This window comes from Rhinatrema bivittatum, chromosome 2 (genome assembly GCF_901001135.1).
Source record: "Rhinatrema bivittatum chromosome 2, aRhiBiv1.1, whole genome shotgun sequence".
In the NCBI taxonomy this organism is placed as follows: domain Eukaryota; kingdom Metazoa; phylum Chordata; class Amphibia; order Gymnophiona; family Rhinatrematidae; genus Rhinatrema; species Rhinatrema bivittatum.
Window position 1 is genome coordinate 157,664,779 of NC_042616.1, and position 20,421 is coordinate 157,685,199.

The window sequence follows — 20,421 nt, forward strand, 5'->3', positions numbered from 1 at the left end:
TCAGCTCCAATGGGGGCTACAAGAAGACCACCTAGGCAGAGTATTAAGCCTATCCCCCGCGAACTGGATCTGGTTCACCGCGGATGTGAGTCTGCAAGGGTGAGGGGGGCTCACTGTCAGGAGCAGACAGCCCAGGAACAATGGAATAAGAAAGAGGCGAAATGGAACGTAAACCGCCTGGAAGCTCGAGCACTCAGACTAGTGTGCCTGCATTTCAACCACAGACTCCGGGGCGAGTCAATCAGAATAATGTCTGACAACTCGACAACAGTTGCTTACATCAACTGCCAGGGAGGAACAAAGAGCCAGCAGGTGTCTCTGAAGATAATCCCCCTCAGGACATGAGCGGAGATAAACCTACAATGGATCTGAAAAGACCACATCTCAGCAGACTACCTTAGCAGTGAGAACCTAGATCCGGGGAAATGGACGCTGTCGACCACAGTCTCCCAACTGATAGTAAATCGCTGGGGCCTCCCAGCCATGGATCTACTGGCAACCCGTCTCAATGCCCAAGTTCCCAGGTTCTTCAGCCGCAGACGAGAACCACAATACCGGGGAATTGACACTCTTGTCCAGACCTGGCCACAGGAAGACTTACTTGTACGCCTTCCCACCATGACCACTACTGGGCAGGGTCATCCGCAAGATAGAGCATTTCAGGGGACTAGTTCTACTAGTCGCCCCAGACTGGCCAAGATGACCATAGTACGCAGACATGCAAAGACTACTGGCAGGGAACCCTCTGTGTCCACCTCCACACAGGGACCTTCTCCGGCAGAGCCCGATCCTCCACGAAGATCCGTCTCGATTCTCTCTTATGGTCTGGCCCTTGAAAGGACTATCCTGAAGAAGCGCGGTTACTCAAAGGCAGTGATTGACACCCTGCTCCGAGCACGCAAGTTCTCCACATCCCTGTTTTACATACGGATCTGGAGAGTATTCGAGGCCTGGTGAGAGGACTGCAGAACTCTCCCGCAGACAGCCAAAGTTCCCATGATCCTGGAGTTCCTGCAGGATGGTATGAAGAAGGGGTTGTCACTCAACTCCCTCAAGGTCCAAGTTGCCGCTCTGGCCTGCTTCAGAGCCGAAGCGGACGGTATCAAGCTACCAACCCATCCAGATGTGTCCCGCTTCCTGATAGGGGTTAAACAACTCCGACCACCCCTAAAGTGGCTGGCGCCTCTATGGAATCTCAATCTAGTATTAGACTTCCTAGCGGGGACCTCCTTCAGACCAACACGCGGCCTGTCACTAAGTCTCTTAATCTTAAAGACGGCATTCTTAGTAGCAATATGTTCAGCTCTGCGCATCTCCGAACGTCAAGCAGTATCCTGCTGGGAACCGTTCCTCAGATTCACGCCGGGCACCATACAGCTACGTACTGTTCCATCCTTCCTACCAAAAGTGGTTTCCCAGTTCCACATGAACCAAACCATATTGCTACCATCTACAGATGAGCACAAGGATTCGGAAGACTCGCGCCTCCTTCGCCATCTGAATGTCGGCAGAATCCTAGTCCGATGCTTGAAAAGATCGGAACCTTTGCGCAAAACGGACCACCTGTCCATTCTTCACAGCAGGAAGAAACAAGGGGAAGCGGCATCGCGGGCGACCATAGCCCGCTGGATCAAAGAAGTAATTAAAGCAGCTTACATAGAGGCAGGAAAGCCATTACCTCTACAGGTCAAGGCTCATTCTTCAAGGCCCAGGCAGTCTCCTGAGCTGAAACTAAGCTGCTGTCGCCAGCCGAGATCTGTCGAGCGGCGATGTGATCCTCCCTACACACCTTCTTCAGGTTCTACGCCTGGATGTTGAGGCCAGGGAGGACACAGCCTTCGCAAGGGCAGTACTAACTGGGCCACGGGCAGCCTCCCACCCTGTGCGGGAGTAGCTTTTGTACATCCCATTCTTCCTATGTTCCATTCCATGTTATGGATTCCTTGGCTAGGGGCATGGCTTTTCGAGGAGAATACTGAAGAACTAAGCTTGCTGCATGGGTATATGCAGAGTGACGACAGTTTTGATATCTGACTCTGTCTCTCCATCTGCTATCAGGAGAGCACAATACCCATTGGTCCTGAGTCCATCTGTCTACACTAAGGAAAACAAAATTTCAGGTAAGTAATTTCTCCATTAACTGCTATTAATTAAGTTGACTTAGGGAATAGCACTGCTATTACTGGCATTAATAGTTTGGGATCTACATACTATTTTGGATACTTGCTAGGTGCTTGTAACCTAGATTGGCCACCGTTGGAAATAGGATGCTTGATGGAGCCTTGGTCTGACCCAGCTGGCAACTTATATTTTAGCCTGTTGTATTAATGCTTTACATCTAACTCACCAGTACTTATACTCTTTCCTGTTTTCTTCATTTGGATCCCCCTTCCATGTTTTGAAAAATGTCCTGTGGCTTTAATAGTTTTTTCATTTCACCATTTAAGTATGCAGGCAGTCATTGCATGGTCTTTCTACCTTTTTTAATGCATGGAACACAGCTAGCCTGGGCTTCCAAGATGGTGTTTGTTTTTTTTAACTATCCACGCTACATGCAAACTTTTAAACTTTGCAACCACTCCTTTTAGGTTTTTTTTGTCTAATTTCCTCATTTTATCATAGTCTCTCTCTTTTTAAAGTTAAATTCTACTGCTGTAGTTTTCCTTAATATCTTCCCTTCAGTGATTGTTTTATTTTATTACATTATGATCATGCTTGCTAAATGGCCTCACCACCGTTAGTTTCTACTAGATTCTGCATCACAGTGAGAATTAAATCTAGAGTAGCCCCTCCTCTTGGTTCCAGAATCAGCAAGAGAAGTTTTTCTTGTAGAGCTTTTGAGGCTGTTCTCAAAGCCACAAGAAAGTATGCAATTAAGTATCTTATTCCAAGAAAATGTAGTTTATAGTAGGTGGAAATTCAAGTCTCTGTTTTCTGTGATTCTGACATGGCTGAATTAACCAGAGTCTGACTGCCACAGAATATTCTCTTTTTATTTTAATTTTAAATTATAAGGTCATTGCATTTATATTAATAATTGAGTAAAATGAAAGAGAGTGAATGGAAAGGTTGCAAAATCAGAATTACAGAAACAAGTTTTATAGTTTACCATTAATATTGAATAGCCTTATCATTCATGATAAGCTTAATGGGATCTTTTTCTTTTTGGTGAAATGTATGAGAGCATTAATGGAGAAAGAGTGGCCTCGTAGTTAAAGCAGCAGGCTGAAAAGCAGGAAAAATAGGGCAAGCCACTGTATTTCCTGCTGCCTCAGGTATTCACTTAGACTGAAAGTTCTTTGAAGCAGGGACAAGTATGCAGCTGTACAATGCCCAGGAGCACACTAAAAGTAAGTAGACAAAAACTGGGATATAAAATATACAGTTATTTCATGTGTGTATACAAAACAGGTACTTTGCCACTGGATGACTGTGAATCATTGAAGACAGCTGGCTTTTCTGGGAATCTGCATTCAGCAACCTTAGTCTGCTAGCGCACTCAGGGATAATATTAAAAGAAAATTCAATGAGCTTTGATATCATTACCTATAAATAGCAACCTTAGTTTTCATTTTTTATTTTATTTTTCTGAGGCTTTAAATATTAAAAAAAAAATCAGTGAAAAAATGACTTTTCCATTGATTTTTTTAATTCCTGTGTATAACAAAGTAATTTTTTTCCTCATTTTATCATAAGAACATGCCATACTCGGTCAGACCAAGGATCCATCAAGCCCAGCATCCTATTTCCAACATGACCAATCCAGGCCATAAGAACCTGGCAAGTACCCAAAAACTTAAATCTATTCCATTTTACTGTTGCTTGTAATAGCAGTGGCTATTTTCTAAGCCAACTTAATTAATAGCAGGTAATGGACTTCTCCTCCAAGAACTTATGCAATCCTTTTTTAAACACTAACTGCACTAACCACATACCCTGGCAACAAATTCCAGAGTTTAATTGTGCATTGAGTTAAAAAGAACTTTCTCTGATTGGTTTTAAATGTGCCACATGCTAACTTCATGGAGTGCCCCCTAGTCTTTCTATTATCCGAAAGAGTAAATAACCGATTCACATTTACCCGTTCTAGACCTCTCATAATTTTAAACACCTCTATCATATCCCCCTTCAGCCAAGCTGAAGAGTCCTAACGTCTTTAGTCTTTCCTCATAGGGGACCCTGTTCCATTCCCTTTATCATTTTGGTCGCCCTTCTCTGTACCTTCTTCATCGCAACTATATCTTTTTTGAAATGTGGTGACCAGAATTGTACACTGTATTCAAGGTGTGTTCTCACCATGGAGCGATATGGAGGCATTATGACATTTTCCGTTTTATTCACCATTCCCTTTCTAATAATTCCCAACATTCTGTTTGCTTTTTTGACTGCCGCAGCACACTGAACCGATGATTTCAATGTGTTATCCACTATGACGCCTAGATCTCTTTCTTGGGTGGTAGCTCCTAATATGGACCCTAACTATAACTATAGCATGGGGTTTTTTCCCTATATGCATCACCTTGCACTTATCCACATTAAATTTCATCTGCCATTTGGATGCCCAATTTTCCAGTTTCACAAGGTCTTCCTGCAATTGATCACAATCTGCTTGTGATTTAACTACTCTGAACAATTTTGTATCATTTGCAAATTTGATTACCTCACTAATCGTATTTCTTTCCAGATCATTATTAGATATATTGAAAAGTACGGGTCCCAATACAGATCCCTGAGGCACTCCACTGCCCACTCCCTTCCACTGAGAAAATTGTCCATTGAATCCTCTCTCTGTTTCCTGTCTATTAGCCAGTTTGTAATCCACAGAAGGACAGCACCACCTATCCCATGACTTTTTACCTTTCCTAGAAGCCTCTCATGAGGAACTTTGTCAAATGCCTTCTGAAAATCCAAGTATACTACATCTACCGGTTCACCTTTATCCACATGTTTATTAATTTCTTCAAAAAAGTGAAGCAGATTTGTGAGGCAAGACTTGCCCTGGGTAAAGCCATGCTGACTTTGTTCCATTAAACCATGTCTTTCTATATGTTCTGTGATTTTGATATTTAGAACACTTTCCACTATTTTTCCTGGCACTGAAGTCAGGCTAACTGGTCTGTAGTTTCCTGGATCACCACTGGAGCCCTTTTTAAATATTGGAGTTACATTAGCCACCATCCAGTCTTCAGGTTCAATGGATGATTTTAATGATAGGTTACAAATTTTTACTAATAGATCTGAAATTTCATTTTTTAGTTCCTTCAGAACTCTGGGGTGTATACCATCCGGTCCAGGTAATTTACCATTCTTCAGTTTGTCAATCAGGCCTATCACATCTTCTAGGTTCACCGTGATTTGGTTCAGTCCATCTGAATCATTACCCATGAAAACCTTCTCCGGTATGGGTACCTCCCCAACATCCTCTTCAGTAAACACCGAAGCAAAGTATTCATTTAATCTTTCCGTGATGGCCTTATCTTCTCTAAGTGCTCCTTTAAACCTTCAATCATCTAACGGTCCAAGCATCATCGGGGCAGAACATTTTTTTGTGGGTTAGAACTCCCTCCCTGCCCTTTTTATGTAAATATGAAGACAACATTTTAAAATGTTTGTTCGTCCAATAAAAGCTGCTATCGTGACAAAGAATATGGTATAATATCAGGAAAAAAAAGCAATACATTACTATCTTTTTTTTTTTTCTTTTTTGAGAGAGGAGAAGGGATTGGGAATCTTCCCCTCTTTCCTCTATAGAATCAAATTCCAGTGTTTTGTTTCAGGAACTAGAACTATACAAAGAGGAGCTGCTGACAAAACCTGCACTGCTTGCAGTTAACAAAATGGATCTCCCAAATTCAGAAGAAAAATGGAGAGAGCTTGTGAAGCAACTGGAGAATCCGAAAGGTAAATGATATTCATGTCACAGATGCTACAAATATGCAAGGGGTAATATATGACAGTTTGTTTTGCCAGTGTATGAGAAATGTGTATACTGTAGCGAAATTAAAATACATTTTCAAATGATCTTGCAACTTAAAATGATTCTAAAACGCTAACCACCAAAGGGATGTACCCCATTGTAGAAACATTAAAATCAATATTCAGTAATTTTTAGCAGTGGTTCTCAACCTTTTATATATTACGGCACACCCAGCATTGGGTTCACTCTGTTGCGGCACACTATCACCTTTCCTCGCGCTCCCTGGCAGGAGTTTCCCTTCCCTCCTCCCCTACCCTGTGGCATCATCACATCCCTTCCCTTGTGTTGTTTAAAGAAAGATTTTGTTTTGGATAACATATGGGATATCCCAGGAGAGTGCCATTACAATCAAGGCAATTCAGAAGCAGTCTCTGAGAACATTGTTGAGACAGTAGACTAAATAGTTTACCATCTCTATTTTACACACTAATGAGCTACTTTGTTTGTTTGCATAACATTTTCCTTATTGGATGGCATTATAATTTTACCTCATATGTTAACAAATGAATTCTTTTAATGATCTGAATTCTTGTAAATTGAGCCCAGAAGCCAATTTACTTAAGGCTAACTCTTGACATTCTTTTAGACTCTAGGCATACATTTTAGCATTTCAGCATATTCCGCCATTTCAACAACCTTGGAAAGTTTTACAAGTCTGATCAGAGCAGTTTTCACAGTTCAGTAATAACTTCATAGGAAAACTGTTTCAAAACACCCTTACACTTCTCTCCTCCCCAACTCCTAGCATTACTTCCCTCCCACTTCCCTAGCTGAGCACCATTTCCCCCTCTCCCCTAGCATTCCCTTTGCTCTAAGTTTAGCAGTTAGCTGCAGCAGGACCCCTTCCTTCCAGCAGGCTCATTGAGCTTTTCAACCCATCCTAGCCCTGCAGTGAAAACATGCTTGCTGTGAAACTTGTAATTATTTTAGGGATTATCGTAGAGAGAGGATGGATTCTTCAAATACCAGTAGTCTGGGGCCTCTATTCCCCGTCAGCAGCTGTGACAGTCTGGGGCCTTCCTTCCTTCTTTGTTGGCAGCAGTGGTGCCTGTTGCTGTTGTCATCATCAGTAGTGCCTTGTACTAGTCCTTGTTGGAGTGAAGGGATAGTTGGTAGAGCTTATCATGGCACAGGAAGGTTCTTGCCATGGTATACAGGTAGGGAAGTTCTAATCTATGGTTGAAAGTAACTGAATTAATAAATAGTGATTCTGCTGCAAAAGCCAAATTAATGCACTAAGGCTTTTTTTTTCCCCCAATTCTTTCTCTATGGGAGAAAAGTTTAGTAAATCAAGCCCTAAATCTTACACATTTTTCATCATTTTGACGTTTACTGTGCCTTGCAAAGTTCTTCACACCCTAGTACATTTTTCAACTTCTGCTCTCGAAAAGATTACAAATCAAAATGCATTAAAATGAGTTTGTTTCACTGAACGACATAACATAGGCTATACTTTCATCATGAAAGAACAATTCTAGAAATATTCCAAAAGTAATTAATAAAAAAAAGTCTTGATGATTGATTACATACATCTTCCGAACCTTTGTTATAGCAAACTCGGTCGAAAAAGTTGCTTAGGGCCCATTATAAATTAAATAGAAGCCACCTGTATCAAATTACAGTAGTTGAGCTGATTCGAATACTCCTGGATGAAGAGTCAAGCTGTTTCTATTGTTTGAACTGAATATTAAGCAAAGATCAAAACATGGCAAACAAAGAGCTCCGGTATAACGTTATTCAAAAGGTACATATTGGGGGAAGGCTATAATAAAAAAATGTCAATGTGTTTGAATATCCCTTGGGACATTGTCAACACACTGCCTCGATAAGGTCGTCCATGTCTGTAGCTGTGGGTTAAGGAAAATGCTGGGGCATAAGATTACTTTAGAAGGCCTGCAAAGGTTTCTGGCTGAGACTGGGAAAATATTGATTGTTCAACAATTTCAAGATGATTCTACAAACGTGGCCTGAAGAGGGTAGCAAGAAGGAAGCCACTGCTGAAGAAAAGCCATATGATATGTGGCATGGCATTTGCAAAGAAACACTTATGGATATGGGCGAAGGTTTTGTGATCTGATGAGACCAAAGTGGAACTTTCTGGTCTTGGTGCTAAGCGGTGTGTCTGGAATAAAATGAACACAGCACATCATCATCTCTACAGTAAAGCACGGTGGTGGCAACACTATGTTGTGAGGATGTTTTGCAGCAGTGGGGACAGGAAAGTTTGTGAAGACTGAGGGAAAGATGGATGGTGCAATATAAAGGCAAACTTTGGAGGCAAACCTGTTTCAGTCTGCCAGGCAGGATAATGATCCTGAGCACTAAGCACAAGCAACAATGGCGAGAAGAAAGGGACTGTCCTCAAGTAGCCCAGTCAAAGCACAAACCTGAATTGAGCAGAAAGTATGTGGCAAGAATTGGAAGCTGCAGTTCCGGGTATCCTGCCAGGAAGATTGGGCAAAAACTGCACCGCCCATTGTGCAAACTTGGTAAACACTAATTCTAAGTGACTCTTGGCTGCTGTTGCAAAAGGGGTCTCCACCAAGTGTTGAGTCAAGGGGTGTGAAGACTTGTGCAATAAAGATCCCCCCCCTTAATTACTTTTGGAATATTTCTATAGTTGTTTTTTCCCAGTGAACCTGTTACGTAGTTTTTAGCAAAACAAACTCCTGCTTTAATGCATTTTGCTTTGCATTTTTTAGGCAGCAGAACGGGAGAAATGTACAGAGATGTGAAGACCTTTTTTGCAAGGCACTGTATAAGTTGTAATATGTAGTACCACGCTGAATAAAGAAAGATGCAAAGTTTAACGTTTCTTACTCTTCCCATTAGATTTTTTCCACTTACTGCCGGAAGAGATGATTCCAGAGAGCACGATACGTTTTAAATACATCCTCCCGGTCTCGGCAGTCACCGGAGAAGGAATAGAGGAGCTCAAACATTGCATTAGAAAATCACTGCAGGAGCAAGCAGACTTGGAGAATGAAGAATTCCACAAAGAGAAACTGCAAAGCTTGCGAACTGCAGAAACACCACAGAAAAGACGAGAGAGCCGGTTTCAGAGCAGATAGAAAATGAAACTTTGTGGTCAGGTTTCAGGATCTGGGCTTCTGCGTCACAGACTGCATCTGCCGTTTAGCAGTAAGCTTGGTCTTAAAATGGACTTCTGCCACTGGACCTTTCCTGTACAGCTTTCCTTAGGAGCCGAATAAACGTCCTTATTGCCGTGAGGGAAATATCGAGGGGCCAGGAGAAGATATTCAGTAAGTGGAGTGGTGTCTGAAAGCAGTTGGGTCAGGGTTGCTTCATATCTGGCGACCGTTGCTTTCAGTTTTCCCCCTCCCACCCCCCGAGGGAATCTCACTGTTCGTTATAACAAACAAAAAGAGGGGAAAATCCATGGAAGAGAGTTGTTTTTCCACTGAATTTTCTCCGTTAACAAACACTGATAAACTCCTTGGGAAAACTAAAATAAAAACTGAAAAGGAAGGTCCCTATCTGGAAAAAGAGAGCTGGCGAGAGGGTCCTGTGCATTACCTTGTTGGGTGGATAATACACCGTGTGAGCGAGTCTTAAGAAAATTGTAGTAACCCGCTTTGGCCTGTTGGCTAATTCTGCTGTCGTAATAAAACCAGATATATTTTCTAAGTTTGCAATGCTTTCATCAGTATCTCATGAGATTCTCCGTTGACAGGCGGAGCTGGATTAGCCATGATGTGTGCGGGATGTCACCCGGGGATCAGTGACGCATGGACCCATCTCTCTAGCTCAGAAGAGCTTTTATGACTGAGCATGTGTGGGAGTTCCCCTTCCCCTCCCACCCCGCGTGCAGGCTTCCTTGTCAGCCCCTGCTCTGTCTTGGTCCACGCTATCAGGACAGACTTGTTCCCTCCACCCTTAAAATGTTTTTGTTTTGTGTTTTTTGCCTCGTGTCCTAGCCTAGTGGTTAGAGCAGTGGGCTACGAACCAGGAGACCAGGGTTCGAGTCCTGCTGTCGCTCTTTGTGACCTTGGGCAAGTCACTTTACCCTCCATTGCCTCAGGTACAAGCTTAGATTGTGAGCCCTCTGGGGATAGGGAAATACCTACAGTACCTGAATGTAAACCCATGTGATATCTCAGATCAAATGTCTGTATATAAAAATAAATAAATACCTACAAAAAAATACTTTATCTTTTTCATCATGGCCTAGGCAACCCCTCAAACAGCACAGTCTGTGCTGTAAAAACAGAAAGAACAAATAATAGATCCGTGACTCTGAGGCGCTCCTGCTTCAGGTAGAATGAGTCAAGCAGGGAAATTCTGCACACAGTACTTAACTGTCATTTAAGCAAATGATCTGTCTTTGAGTAATTAATTTATTACACAATACAAAAAATTATTTATCGAAAATGTATAATTTTTAATTCTGTAAGCAGAATTTCCCCATTACAAGGTTTGACCTCTCTCCCCTAGATTGTGCTTTCTTTCCCGGAGGCTCAACCCGCAGCATTTCCCTCCCCAACTCTTTCCCTCTTTTCTGGAACCCATCCCCAGGTTTTGATTTTTCCTCTGTCCCCCAGCCAACTCAGACTTCCTCTCTTTCTCTGTCTCCCTACTCCCCCCAAGATTTTTAGGTTTCTCATTCTACCCCTGCTCCAGGCTTGATGCCACTTCAGCTCTTCACCCCCAGGCTGAATTCACTTCCCCATAGTTATCTTGCTCTCCCCACCTCCAGCAAGACCATCAGCTTTCTCCCTTCCCCCAAGCTTGATCCCCATCCCCAGCTTTCTTGCTTTCTCTATGCTCTGCCCCTGAAAGACCTCCCCCAGCATTCACTGCTTCTGCGTTCCCCCTGTTCTCTTTCCCCCACCCCCAGCATTTCCTCCACTTTCTCTCTTTGCTCCAGCTCCCTATCGCCCAGTTCTCTACCTCTCCTACCCACAAGCAAGACCTCTAGCTTTCTTTCTGCCTCCCTGACTCCCCCCTTCTCCAACTTTCTCTTTCTCTTTATCCTACTAGGCTCAAATCCACCCTCCCCAATAGGACCACCACTCTGCTTTCTCACTGCTTCTCTGCTATTTCTGTCCTAGCAAGGCTCCCCAGCTTTCTTTCCCTGCTTCTCCCTCTCTGGCACTCTTTCTTGCTCCTCTGCCTGCAGGCTCCTCACTGTCTCATAGGCTACGCTCCCCACTGCTCCCTTCTCTGTATTGGCCATGTGGAAAGACCCCCCCCCCCCCCCTACAGCTGCAGCTTCTTCTCTACAGGGCTTGCGCAGACCAGCACCCGTAGCTTCAGCCTCTTGTCTTCCAGCCTGCGTGGGCTGACATTGACTGCTGCTTCAGGGTGCTTGTGATGCTGCTGCTGCTGCCGCCACCTTCCGGCCTGTGCCGCCGGCTCCTGGTCCCCCGCTCTGAATGCTGCCAGACAAATGCAAAATTCTGTGCATGGTCTGCACTCCACAGTTGTGCAGAATACCCCAGGAGTAAAACGGACAATAAAAGTGAGTGTCAAAGTTTATTTAGATTAGATTTAGTGTTTACAGTGTATGTGCCAATCACAGACTATTTCCAAGGGCTTATAATGGTCACTACTTATTATGCACACAACTACTAGTATATCATAAAAAGCTACAGTGTAATCAGAATGATTTAAAACCAATGAAACCCGTTCTTACAAGCATTACAAAATCCTTCCAATGTATTATGTTCAGTTCTGTCTGCCATATGCTAATGAAACTGGATTAGATGGAAGAAACATTACTATGGCAAGACCACGGACATCCGCATCTATATATAATGTGCCTGTGTAATTGGTTCATGACTCAAACATGTCAGAAAAGGCACATCATAAACATTTGAATCACTTAAACAGAAAAAGTTGCTGGGTGAGCTCAAGCATTTCCACCCTAGCCCTGTGTAACAGAGCTGGTATTTACAGCGTTGAAACATCTCTTCACTGCTTAAAAAAAAAAAAAAAAAAGACTGTGGAAATGAGAGAATGGTTCTCTACCTGTAGATACTGTATAATTTGGGGAAAATGAATTGTTCAGCTGAGAATTTTCATTCCTCCAGTTTATAAAGTTGTTAACCAAATGATAATGTAACAAGCAGAGTCAAACACTGAGTTTCATATTTCTTTTTCACTGGGCAGTAATGAAAGGTAGTTCTAACCAGCAAAGTGTGCAGATATGAACAGGAATGCATGGAGCTACCTCACGCAGGAAACACAAGGCGCCACTCTTACTGGATGGCTTTAGGGAATCTAGAAATTGGATTGGAGAAAACGCTGTCATGGGATAAAAGATGCTTTCTCCCCATCTTTCATACTATATCTTCAAATTGTATATTTCAAAATAAACCTATTACAATAAAGCTAATCTTTAGCACTATCTACAGTTAATATATTGTGGTATCTCAAAAAATCTTTCAGTGAGCAACACCTAGAAGGTGTGTGTGTGTTTTAATATTAAAATATCTATTCAACTTGGAAATCACCACAAGATACTTAACCAAATGATATTTGCTGCAAAGATGATTTCATTGAATTCTGCAATACTGTGCAATAATACTCTGAACCAGGTTCTGTTATTTCCCCGGCTTGTATTCCCCACATAGAGGGCATCTACATATTTTAAAAAATCACAAACTAGACAATTGGCGAGTCTGAATGAGGATATCGGTCTGTCCATGCTGATAGTTTTCATATATTTGGGGAACTGTTGTCTGAAGAGCACTGACCAGATAATGTTTCAATCAGGTTATTTGAACCAGGATATTTATCACTGTTCACTAAAGTTCATATCTGCCATATATTATATAATAATAATCACCTATCACCTACCATAAATCCTCATTTATCTAGTACCTGCATATTTCAAGCAACCCTTCCTTAGAGTCATATTCAGTAAGGATACAATTTGCACGTTGCTGGCCAGTGTTGATCTTGCATATAGAGATGTATGTACTGGAAGTATTGGATAGTCAGATTGGCAGATTTGACCTGTGCATCTTGGCCAGATCTGAATTAGCCAAATTGTTTACTCATATTCGTAGCCTAGACAGGGCTCCAATTACCCATAAACTAATATACTATACAGCATGTGTTTTTAATATTTTGACAAAACCAAGTTTAAACCATCTACCAGTTGTAGCAGTCTGAAATTGAGATCTGGAAGTGTCATGTTAATCAGTCACTTTTACAGAGTGTTTCTTAGGCAGCTGATAAAATGCACTCATTTATAAAAGCTCTTTTCACATTTTAAGTTGTTCATACATATATGCCTATATTTGTATACTGGAGGTTATAAATGTTAAAGGTAAAAAAAGAGATGTAGTTTTAGTAAACTTTATGTAGAATAACAGCTTTTTAAAATTGAAGATCCTGCAGAAAAAGTGCGCATTTTGTACTCCTGCATGCTAATTTCTAATATGCTTCTTCCTTAAAAAAATTCTTTACATAAGGAAAATGAAAATCCAGGGGGGTTCATGCATATAATGCCGACTAGTAGTGCTTGCGTGCTTCCGTGTTAAAACATCTCAAATACAGTCCTTTTGAAGGGAACTTGGCATCAAATGCATGGTAAACTGGATTTTCCTGGCTTGGTTAAATTATTCTTGATAGGGTGCCTTCTACATCGATCATGCAGAGTTCTGTGACCTTTCACAGATCCTGTCTGTACCTTCTATTGTTTCATGATCTGAGTGAGCCATTTGCCAGTTCATAGACCGTAGGACATGCTCTCGGTGGTGTCTCGTGGCTGCACGTTGTGTGAGAACTGGGGGTGTTTTTTTTTTCTTTGAAGAGTACTGACCAGGTGGTGATTCATTTTCTACAAAAGTTGAAGGCTGTCTGAAACTGAGATGAGGCCATATGTAAACCTTGAATTTAAATGGAGGTCTCCCATAGCTGCATAAAATAAAATTAAAAAAGGGAACATGAAACAACTCTATACCTATAGATAAATGATAAATGGTGTAATGGATCAGAATTCATGGTTGCATATTAAACATGAAGATATAATAATTGTCAGCCACAGAAAACAAAAATCTCAACCTTGATTTAGCAAAATATCTGCCTCTCTTAAAGCATGAGATAGCTGGAGCTGGCAACCTCCTGCATTTTTCAGACTGTAAAACTTGAGTGGTGGGCCTAGTGGAAGCATAGTGGGAGAAGCCACCACAGATATGCTGTGTATGTCCAAACTGCTTTCAACCAGTCACACCAGTGGTTTCAGAATGAAAAATCCTTTCAAAGGTTGTCTGAGCGGCACAGCTCCCCTTAAGTCAACTGATGTTCTGCTCAGATACCTACCCCACTGCAAACATCTCACGTACCCATGTTTTGCTTAACTTCTCCACTTGTTCCTTTGTTCTTCCTCTACCTCATTTCGCCCCTTAATTCTATTTGTGGTCCTGTGTTTCCTCTCTTCCTTCATATAATGTTGCCCTGCCTTGTCTTCCTCCCGTCCTGTATTTATTGGCATGTTCCCCTACCTTCTGACATACATTTGGGGTTTTTTCCATTCTACTCTCTCCACATTCAACTTCTTTTCACATTGAGTTCCCAGTCATATTATTTGTTTTTCCTTCAAAACCAAGTGCTCCTGTATACACACTTTGTTTCACAAACCTCCAAACACAGTGTCTGCAAATTCATCCCCACCTGAATAGCTCCATTATCCACTTCCTACACTTCCCACCCTTCTCTCTTCATTATCCACTGTTTCTTTCTCCTGTGCTTATATTCCCATTTTTCTCCTTTCCCTCCTTCATGCTCTGTTTTTTTTAATTCTCTCCCGCCTCTACATTCTTACTTATCCATATTTGATCAGAAACAGTTGCTACACTCCAACCTTCACAGGTCAACACGCATGCCTCCTTAGCATTCTCCTCTTCTCCCCCTCTCAGTACAAAGCTTTTGCCTTCTGCATTGATCCCTGTACACACAGCACATGCATCAGTACCCAAACCAAGCAATGCTATCGCACACCAATATCCATTTTAAAAAACAACTTGTTGCTAATAATGAATCGTGAAAGGGAGAGTCAGAAGGGTGCTTGATTCCCTCTCCCCAAAAACTTTCACTAAAGCACACTAGATGGATTTTCAATATCAGGCTCCCATTCATTGGAATTCCCTTCCATTATATTTCTGCATGGCAAAAAATGATCTAAATTTAAGAAAGTAGTAAAGGCCTGGTTATTTGATAAGGTTTCTGAAGATTAATTTGTTCATTTTCTTTTGAGTCTGGATTAATATTTAAGGCTTTTATTTTATTTTGTTTAATTTTATCATTTTTATATACTTAGTATGATTTTATATCCTATTTTATTGTATTTATGATTTATTTAATGTACACAGATTAGATTATTGGGAAATGGGTTTATTAAATAAAAATTGCCACTGCCAAGAGTATGCATGTAACGCAGTTTTGTGTGCACTTTCATGCAGACTGCACAGAGGGGTACAGAAAGGGTAGGAGTGAATCTGCGCATACATACATAGTTTTATATTTTAAAAATTATGCGCTCAAGTTATGGCCTGCTTGAAGCAGATATAACTTTTGTACAAGATAATTCATGTGCATACTCTGCCAGTTACACCTAAGGATTTCCAAGGCAAATATTTGCTGGTAAGTTCATTTTGAAAATCTTTAGTAAGTCTATGGGGTAAAAATTAATCTGCTAACTTCAGATCTGCCTATGGCTTTAGATCTGCCTATGGCATGTCTAGAGTTAGCTGGGTAAGTTAACTTAATCGGCTAACTCAGCTCCTCACCAAAACACCTACCTCCCTCCCCCCCCCCCCCCCCCCAGGAATGCCCCCGATTTACCCAGCTGAATTCTGGCCGGATAACTAATTTTACAGCTAGAATTTAGCCAGGTAGGCATTTTAAAAATGTGGCTAAGCCATTTAGACGGATAACTTTCCTGTTACCCATCTAAATGGCTTTTCAATATGTACCCCTGTGTGTATAATGTAAAGTGTGCAGGCAGAACTTACCACTCTGAGGGCAGTTTGAAAATTACCCTCTCAATAAACTTCTAGGAATTTATTTGCTAAACTGTAAGCATTGCTCTGAAATTGGAATTCACCAATGAAGCAAAGCCATATTTGGCCAATCGGATGTGACTGATGTCATAGTTACAGTCTGCTGCTTGAACAGTGTTTTGATATCTTAGAGGTTTTCAGATAGATACATTCAAAATAAAACAATCACTCTGGGAGTTACCTTTTGTTATGCATATGTAACTAAAGCAAGACTACATATTTTCCATTCCCTGTACGTACCAGGATCAGTCCAGACTGCTGGGTTATGCCTCCCTTCCAGCAGATGGAGTCAGAGAGAAACTGAAAAGGCACCTCCCATATACCCTGGTGTGCCACCTGCGGTCCCTCAGTATTTCTCTGACTCCAGCAGATTGAGAGTGCATAACCTGTGGTCCTGATCATCTCCAAATTGGGAAGGGTTCCTCTATCCTTTTGGTGTCAGGTTTGATTTATTTATGGGGAATCCTCTGGCTAGATCAATTTTTCTGTAAAAAACAAACAAACAAACACAAAAAAACAGGAAAAGAATTGGAGCCCTGGCAGGCCAGGCAGGGCATTGCCCTTTAACCTATACCTGGAGTACTCTTGGTCCCCTGCCCAGTGAGTAGAGGGGGAGGATTCATCGGTGGGCCGGTCACTCTACCCCAGAGATGCTGCATTCCTTGGGGCTGTCATTTCAGACAGGTTTCTATTTCTATACAGGTGCCACACTTTTGTTGCTTCTCTGGCTGCGTAATTGGGCGACGGACACTTCCTCTAAGTCGCAATTGGGCGTTTTTCCTTTTTGGGGTAAGCTCTTATTTGGCGACGAATTGGAACAGCTGGTTCGCTCCTTGGAGGAGAACAAGGTCTATAAGTTGCCGGAGGACAAGCCCAGGTCTTTTCGTTCCTCCGGATCGTTCCGCGGCCGCTTCCGTGGACAACGCTGTTTCCGCTCAGGGAGGGGCTCTTCCTCTACTGCACGGCAGACACCCGCAAGATCTCAAGCGTGGACCCATTCCTTTCGTGGCCGGCTGCCTCAGAGATCGGGCGCATCGTATGCCTTCGCCAATAAGCCATCCCAATGAAGGGACGCTGGCCCATCCCTTCATTGGGATGGGCCAGCGTCCCTTCATGGGGAAGTCTCTTCCACTTTCGGGAGGAATGGGCCAGGATCACCTCAGACCAGTGGGTCCTCGATATTATAAATCACGACTACCCTTTGGATTTTGCACAGCCCCTCCGCAACTTGTTCCTCATTTCTCCCAGTGGTTCATTGACAAAGCAACAAGTGATATTGCAAACACTGACTCGGTTACAGGTCCTGGGAGCCACTGTTCTGGTTCCCCCGGCCGAGGAGAGAACCGGTCGTTATTCCATCTACTTCATCGTGCCCAAGAAGGAGGGCACTTTTCGTCCAATATTGGACTTGAAGCAGGTAAACAGGACTTTGCGCATTCCATGCTTCCGGATGGAGACATTGAGATCAGTCATTGCGGCCATCCACAAAGGCGAATTTTTGGCTTCTTTGGTCTTAACAGAAGCATATCTCCGCATAGGGATTTGAGACTTTCATCAGCGGTTTCTCAGGTTCATGATACTGGGGAAACATTACCAGTTCTGTGTTCTGCCATTCGAACTGGCGACGGTACCGAGGGTCTTCACCAAGGTCATGGTGGTGGTAGCAGTGAGCCTTCGCAGGGAAGGCATTTTGGTACACCCCTACCTAGACGATTGGCTCATCCGAGCGAAATCACGGCTACTTTGCCAGGAAGCAGTACAGTCGGTATTGCACCGTCTGGATTCTCTCGGTTGGGTTGTCAAATACTCAAAGAGCCAGCTGGTGTCCTCCCAGAGTTTGGAATTTCTGGGGGCACGTTTCAACACCAACTTGGGCAAGGTCTTTCTACCACAGGGGAGGATGGAGCGACTAATGTCTCAGGTTCGTTGTCTGTTAGCTCTTCCTTTACCCGTGGTGTGGGATTATTTGCAGGTTCTTGGTTATATGACATCCACTTTGGAGCTAATTCCGTGGGCTTTTGCTCATATGCGTCCTTTGCAAATGGCACTGCTTTCTCGCTGGGATCCAAAATCGGAGGAGTTCCAGATACCATTACCTCTACTCGAGCCGGCCAGGTCCAGCCTGGACTGGTGGTTGATTCTGGATCATTTGCTCAAAGGTGTGGACCTGGAGCCCCCTCAATGGATCATCCTGATGACGGATGCCAGCCTGACGGGTTGGGGGGCAGTTTGTCAGTCACAGTCCCCACATGGCCTCTGGACGCTGCCACAGTCCAAATGGTCCATCAATCGCTTGGAAACCAGGGCAGTTCGCCTGCCACTTCCTTCCGCTGGTTCAGCACCAGGCAGTTTGGGTTCTCTCCGACAGCGAACCATGGTAGCTTACATAAACCAACAAGGGGGCACAAAGAGTCATCTGGTGGCCTCTGAGGCAAGCCGGTTGATGGTTTGAGCGGAGCGACACATGTCTCGCATAGCGGCATCTCACATAGCCGGGGTCAACAACGTCAACAGCTAGATCCCGGCTAGATCCAGCACAGATGACTGCAATGCCCTTATGTTAGGACTACCTAATACAACATTAAGACCACTGCAAATACTTCAGAACACAGCAGCTAGAATACTAACTGGAAAAAGGAGGGACCATATAACTGAAACCCTAGCAGAGTTACATTGGCTACCAATTGAACACAGAATTAAATAAAAAACCCTATGTATCATTCACAAACTAATTTAAGATGAGAAATCAGACTGGTTGAACACAGCATTACGGGTACACACTCCACACAGGAACCTCCGATCAGCAAATAAAGCACTCCTAACCATTCCATCAGTTAAAACAGCAAGACTGACACAAGTGAGAGAAAGAGCCCTATCACTAGCAGGCCCCATAATCTGGAACACAATGCCTCCAGAGATCAGGCTACAAAGTGATCTCAAGACATTCAAGAAAAATATAAAAACATGGCTTTTTAAACAAGCATTTTACAAAGAGACGGGAGAATAGAGAGAAATATTTCAGGAAAAGACAAAAAGGCACCGACATACAGTCCTTAGGACTGTACAGTAGATTAGTCTATGAACTCTACACCACAATAAAACATAACTATAATACTATGTGTAATAAAACTACTGGTGTAAGTACCTTGGTACAATTGGTCATGAACTACTTCGCTAAATGACTATGTCTAATGATATATTGTAACTGAACCTTTGACGGCACCTGTTAGAATGTACTGTAGTACACTTTTACCTACATTAAATATGTGCCTACATGTAAACCTTTGCGACGGTATTTAACTTAGCAACGGTATAGAAAAGTTTTTAAATAAATAAATAAATAAACTGTCGAACGAGGCGCTACAGCTTATCAGCCGAAGGTGGGGACCCCCAGATTAGACTTGATGGCGACTCGCCTCAATGCAAAAACAGCACGCTTCATCAGTCGCAGAAGGGAGCACGGTTCCGAAGGCGTGGATGCTCTGGTTCTTCCTTGCCCCACACACGTTCTTCTATATGGGCTTCCTCCATGGCCGCTAGTGGGGAAAATCTTGCGCAGGATTGAATCCCACGCGGGACACGTCATTCTCATAGCCCCAGAGTGGCCAAGGAGACCATGGTTCGCAGATCTGATCAACCTGGTGCTGGACGGTCCATTACGTCTCGGACATCTGCCTCACTTGCTTCGGCAGGGCCCAGTATTTTTTGATCAGGCCGATCGCTTTTATCTAGCGGCTTGGCTTATGACAGGTGGCAATTGAGAAAGAAGTGTTATTCGGAGGCGGTTATCACTACTCTCCTACACGCTCGTAAAACCTCTACTTCGGTTACCTATGTTAGGGTTTGGAAGGTGTTTGACTCGTGGTGTAGAGGGTTGAATGTGACCCCTCGACAGGCCACCATTGGTCATATTCTTGGCTTCTTACAGAACGGTTTAAAGAAAGGATTGTCCTACAACTCACTTCGAGTACAGATAGCAGCCTTGGGCTGTTTTCGTGGTAAGGTTGGCGATATTTCCCTCGCTCTTCACCCGGACATGGCCAAGTTCTTGAAGGGGGGTCAAACACCTCAGGCCACCGGTACGGTCTATCTGTCCGACTTGGAATCTGAATTTGGTTCTTCGTGGTCTGTGTAGTTCTCCTTTTGAGCCTTTAAAGAGATCTACCCTAAAGGATTTAACACTTAAGACGGTGTTTCTGGTGGCTATCTGCTCAGCTAGGCGGATTTATGAGCTACAGGCCTTGTCCTGTAGGGAGCCGTTCCTGCGTATCTCCGACTCGGGAGTTTCTCTTCGCACTGTTCCTTGCTTTTTGCCTAAGGTAGTTTAGACTTTTCACGTCATCCAGACAGTAGAGCTGCCGCCTTTCTCGGATGAGAGTAGGCACGATCCTCGGCAGAGGGATCTTAGGAGGT

The 20,421-nt window shown here is 43.1% G+C and overlaps 2 protein-coding genes across 6 annotated transcripts in view; one reads left to right on the forward strand and one right to left on the reverse strand.

Moving 5' to 3' along the window:
* Positions 1-10,000, forward strand: part of LOC115084217 (GTP-binding protein 10-like) — a 665,348-nt gene extending 655,348 nt beyond the window's left edge. For both annotated transcript variants that reach the window (XM_029588786.1, XM_029588785.1), the window contains 2 exons: positions 5,778-5,901; positions 8,810-10,000. In XM_029588786.1, the coding sequence (XP_029444646.1) occupies positions 5,778-5,901; positions 8,810-9,048 (363 nt within the window). In that variant the 3' untranslated portion in view covers positions 9,049-10,000. The remainder of the gene's footprint in view (positions 1-5,777; positions 5,902-8,809) is intronic.
* A 1,460-nt stretch (positions 10,001-11,460) lies between these two features.
* The window catches only part of ADAM22 (ADAM metallopeptidase domain 22), a 730,321-nt gene continuing 721,360 nt past the window's right edge, over positions 11,461-20,421 (reverse strand). For all 4 annotated transcript variants that reach the window (XM_029588789.1, XM_029588790.1, XM_029588788.1 and 1 more), the window contains one exon: positions 11,461-13,864. In XM_029588789.1, the coding sequence (XP_029444649.1) occupies positions 13,844-13,864 (21 nt within the window). In that variant the 3' untranslated portion in view covers positions 11,461-13,843. The remainder of the gene's footprint in view (positions 13,865-20,421) is intronic.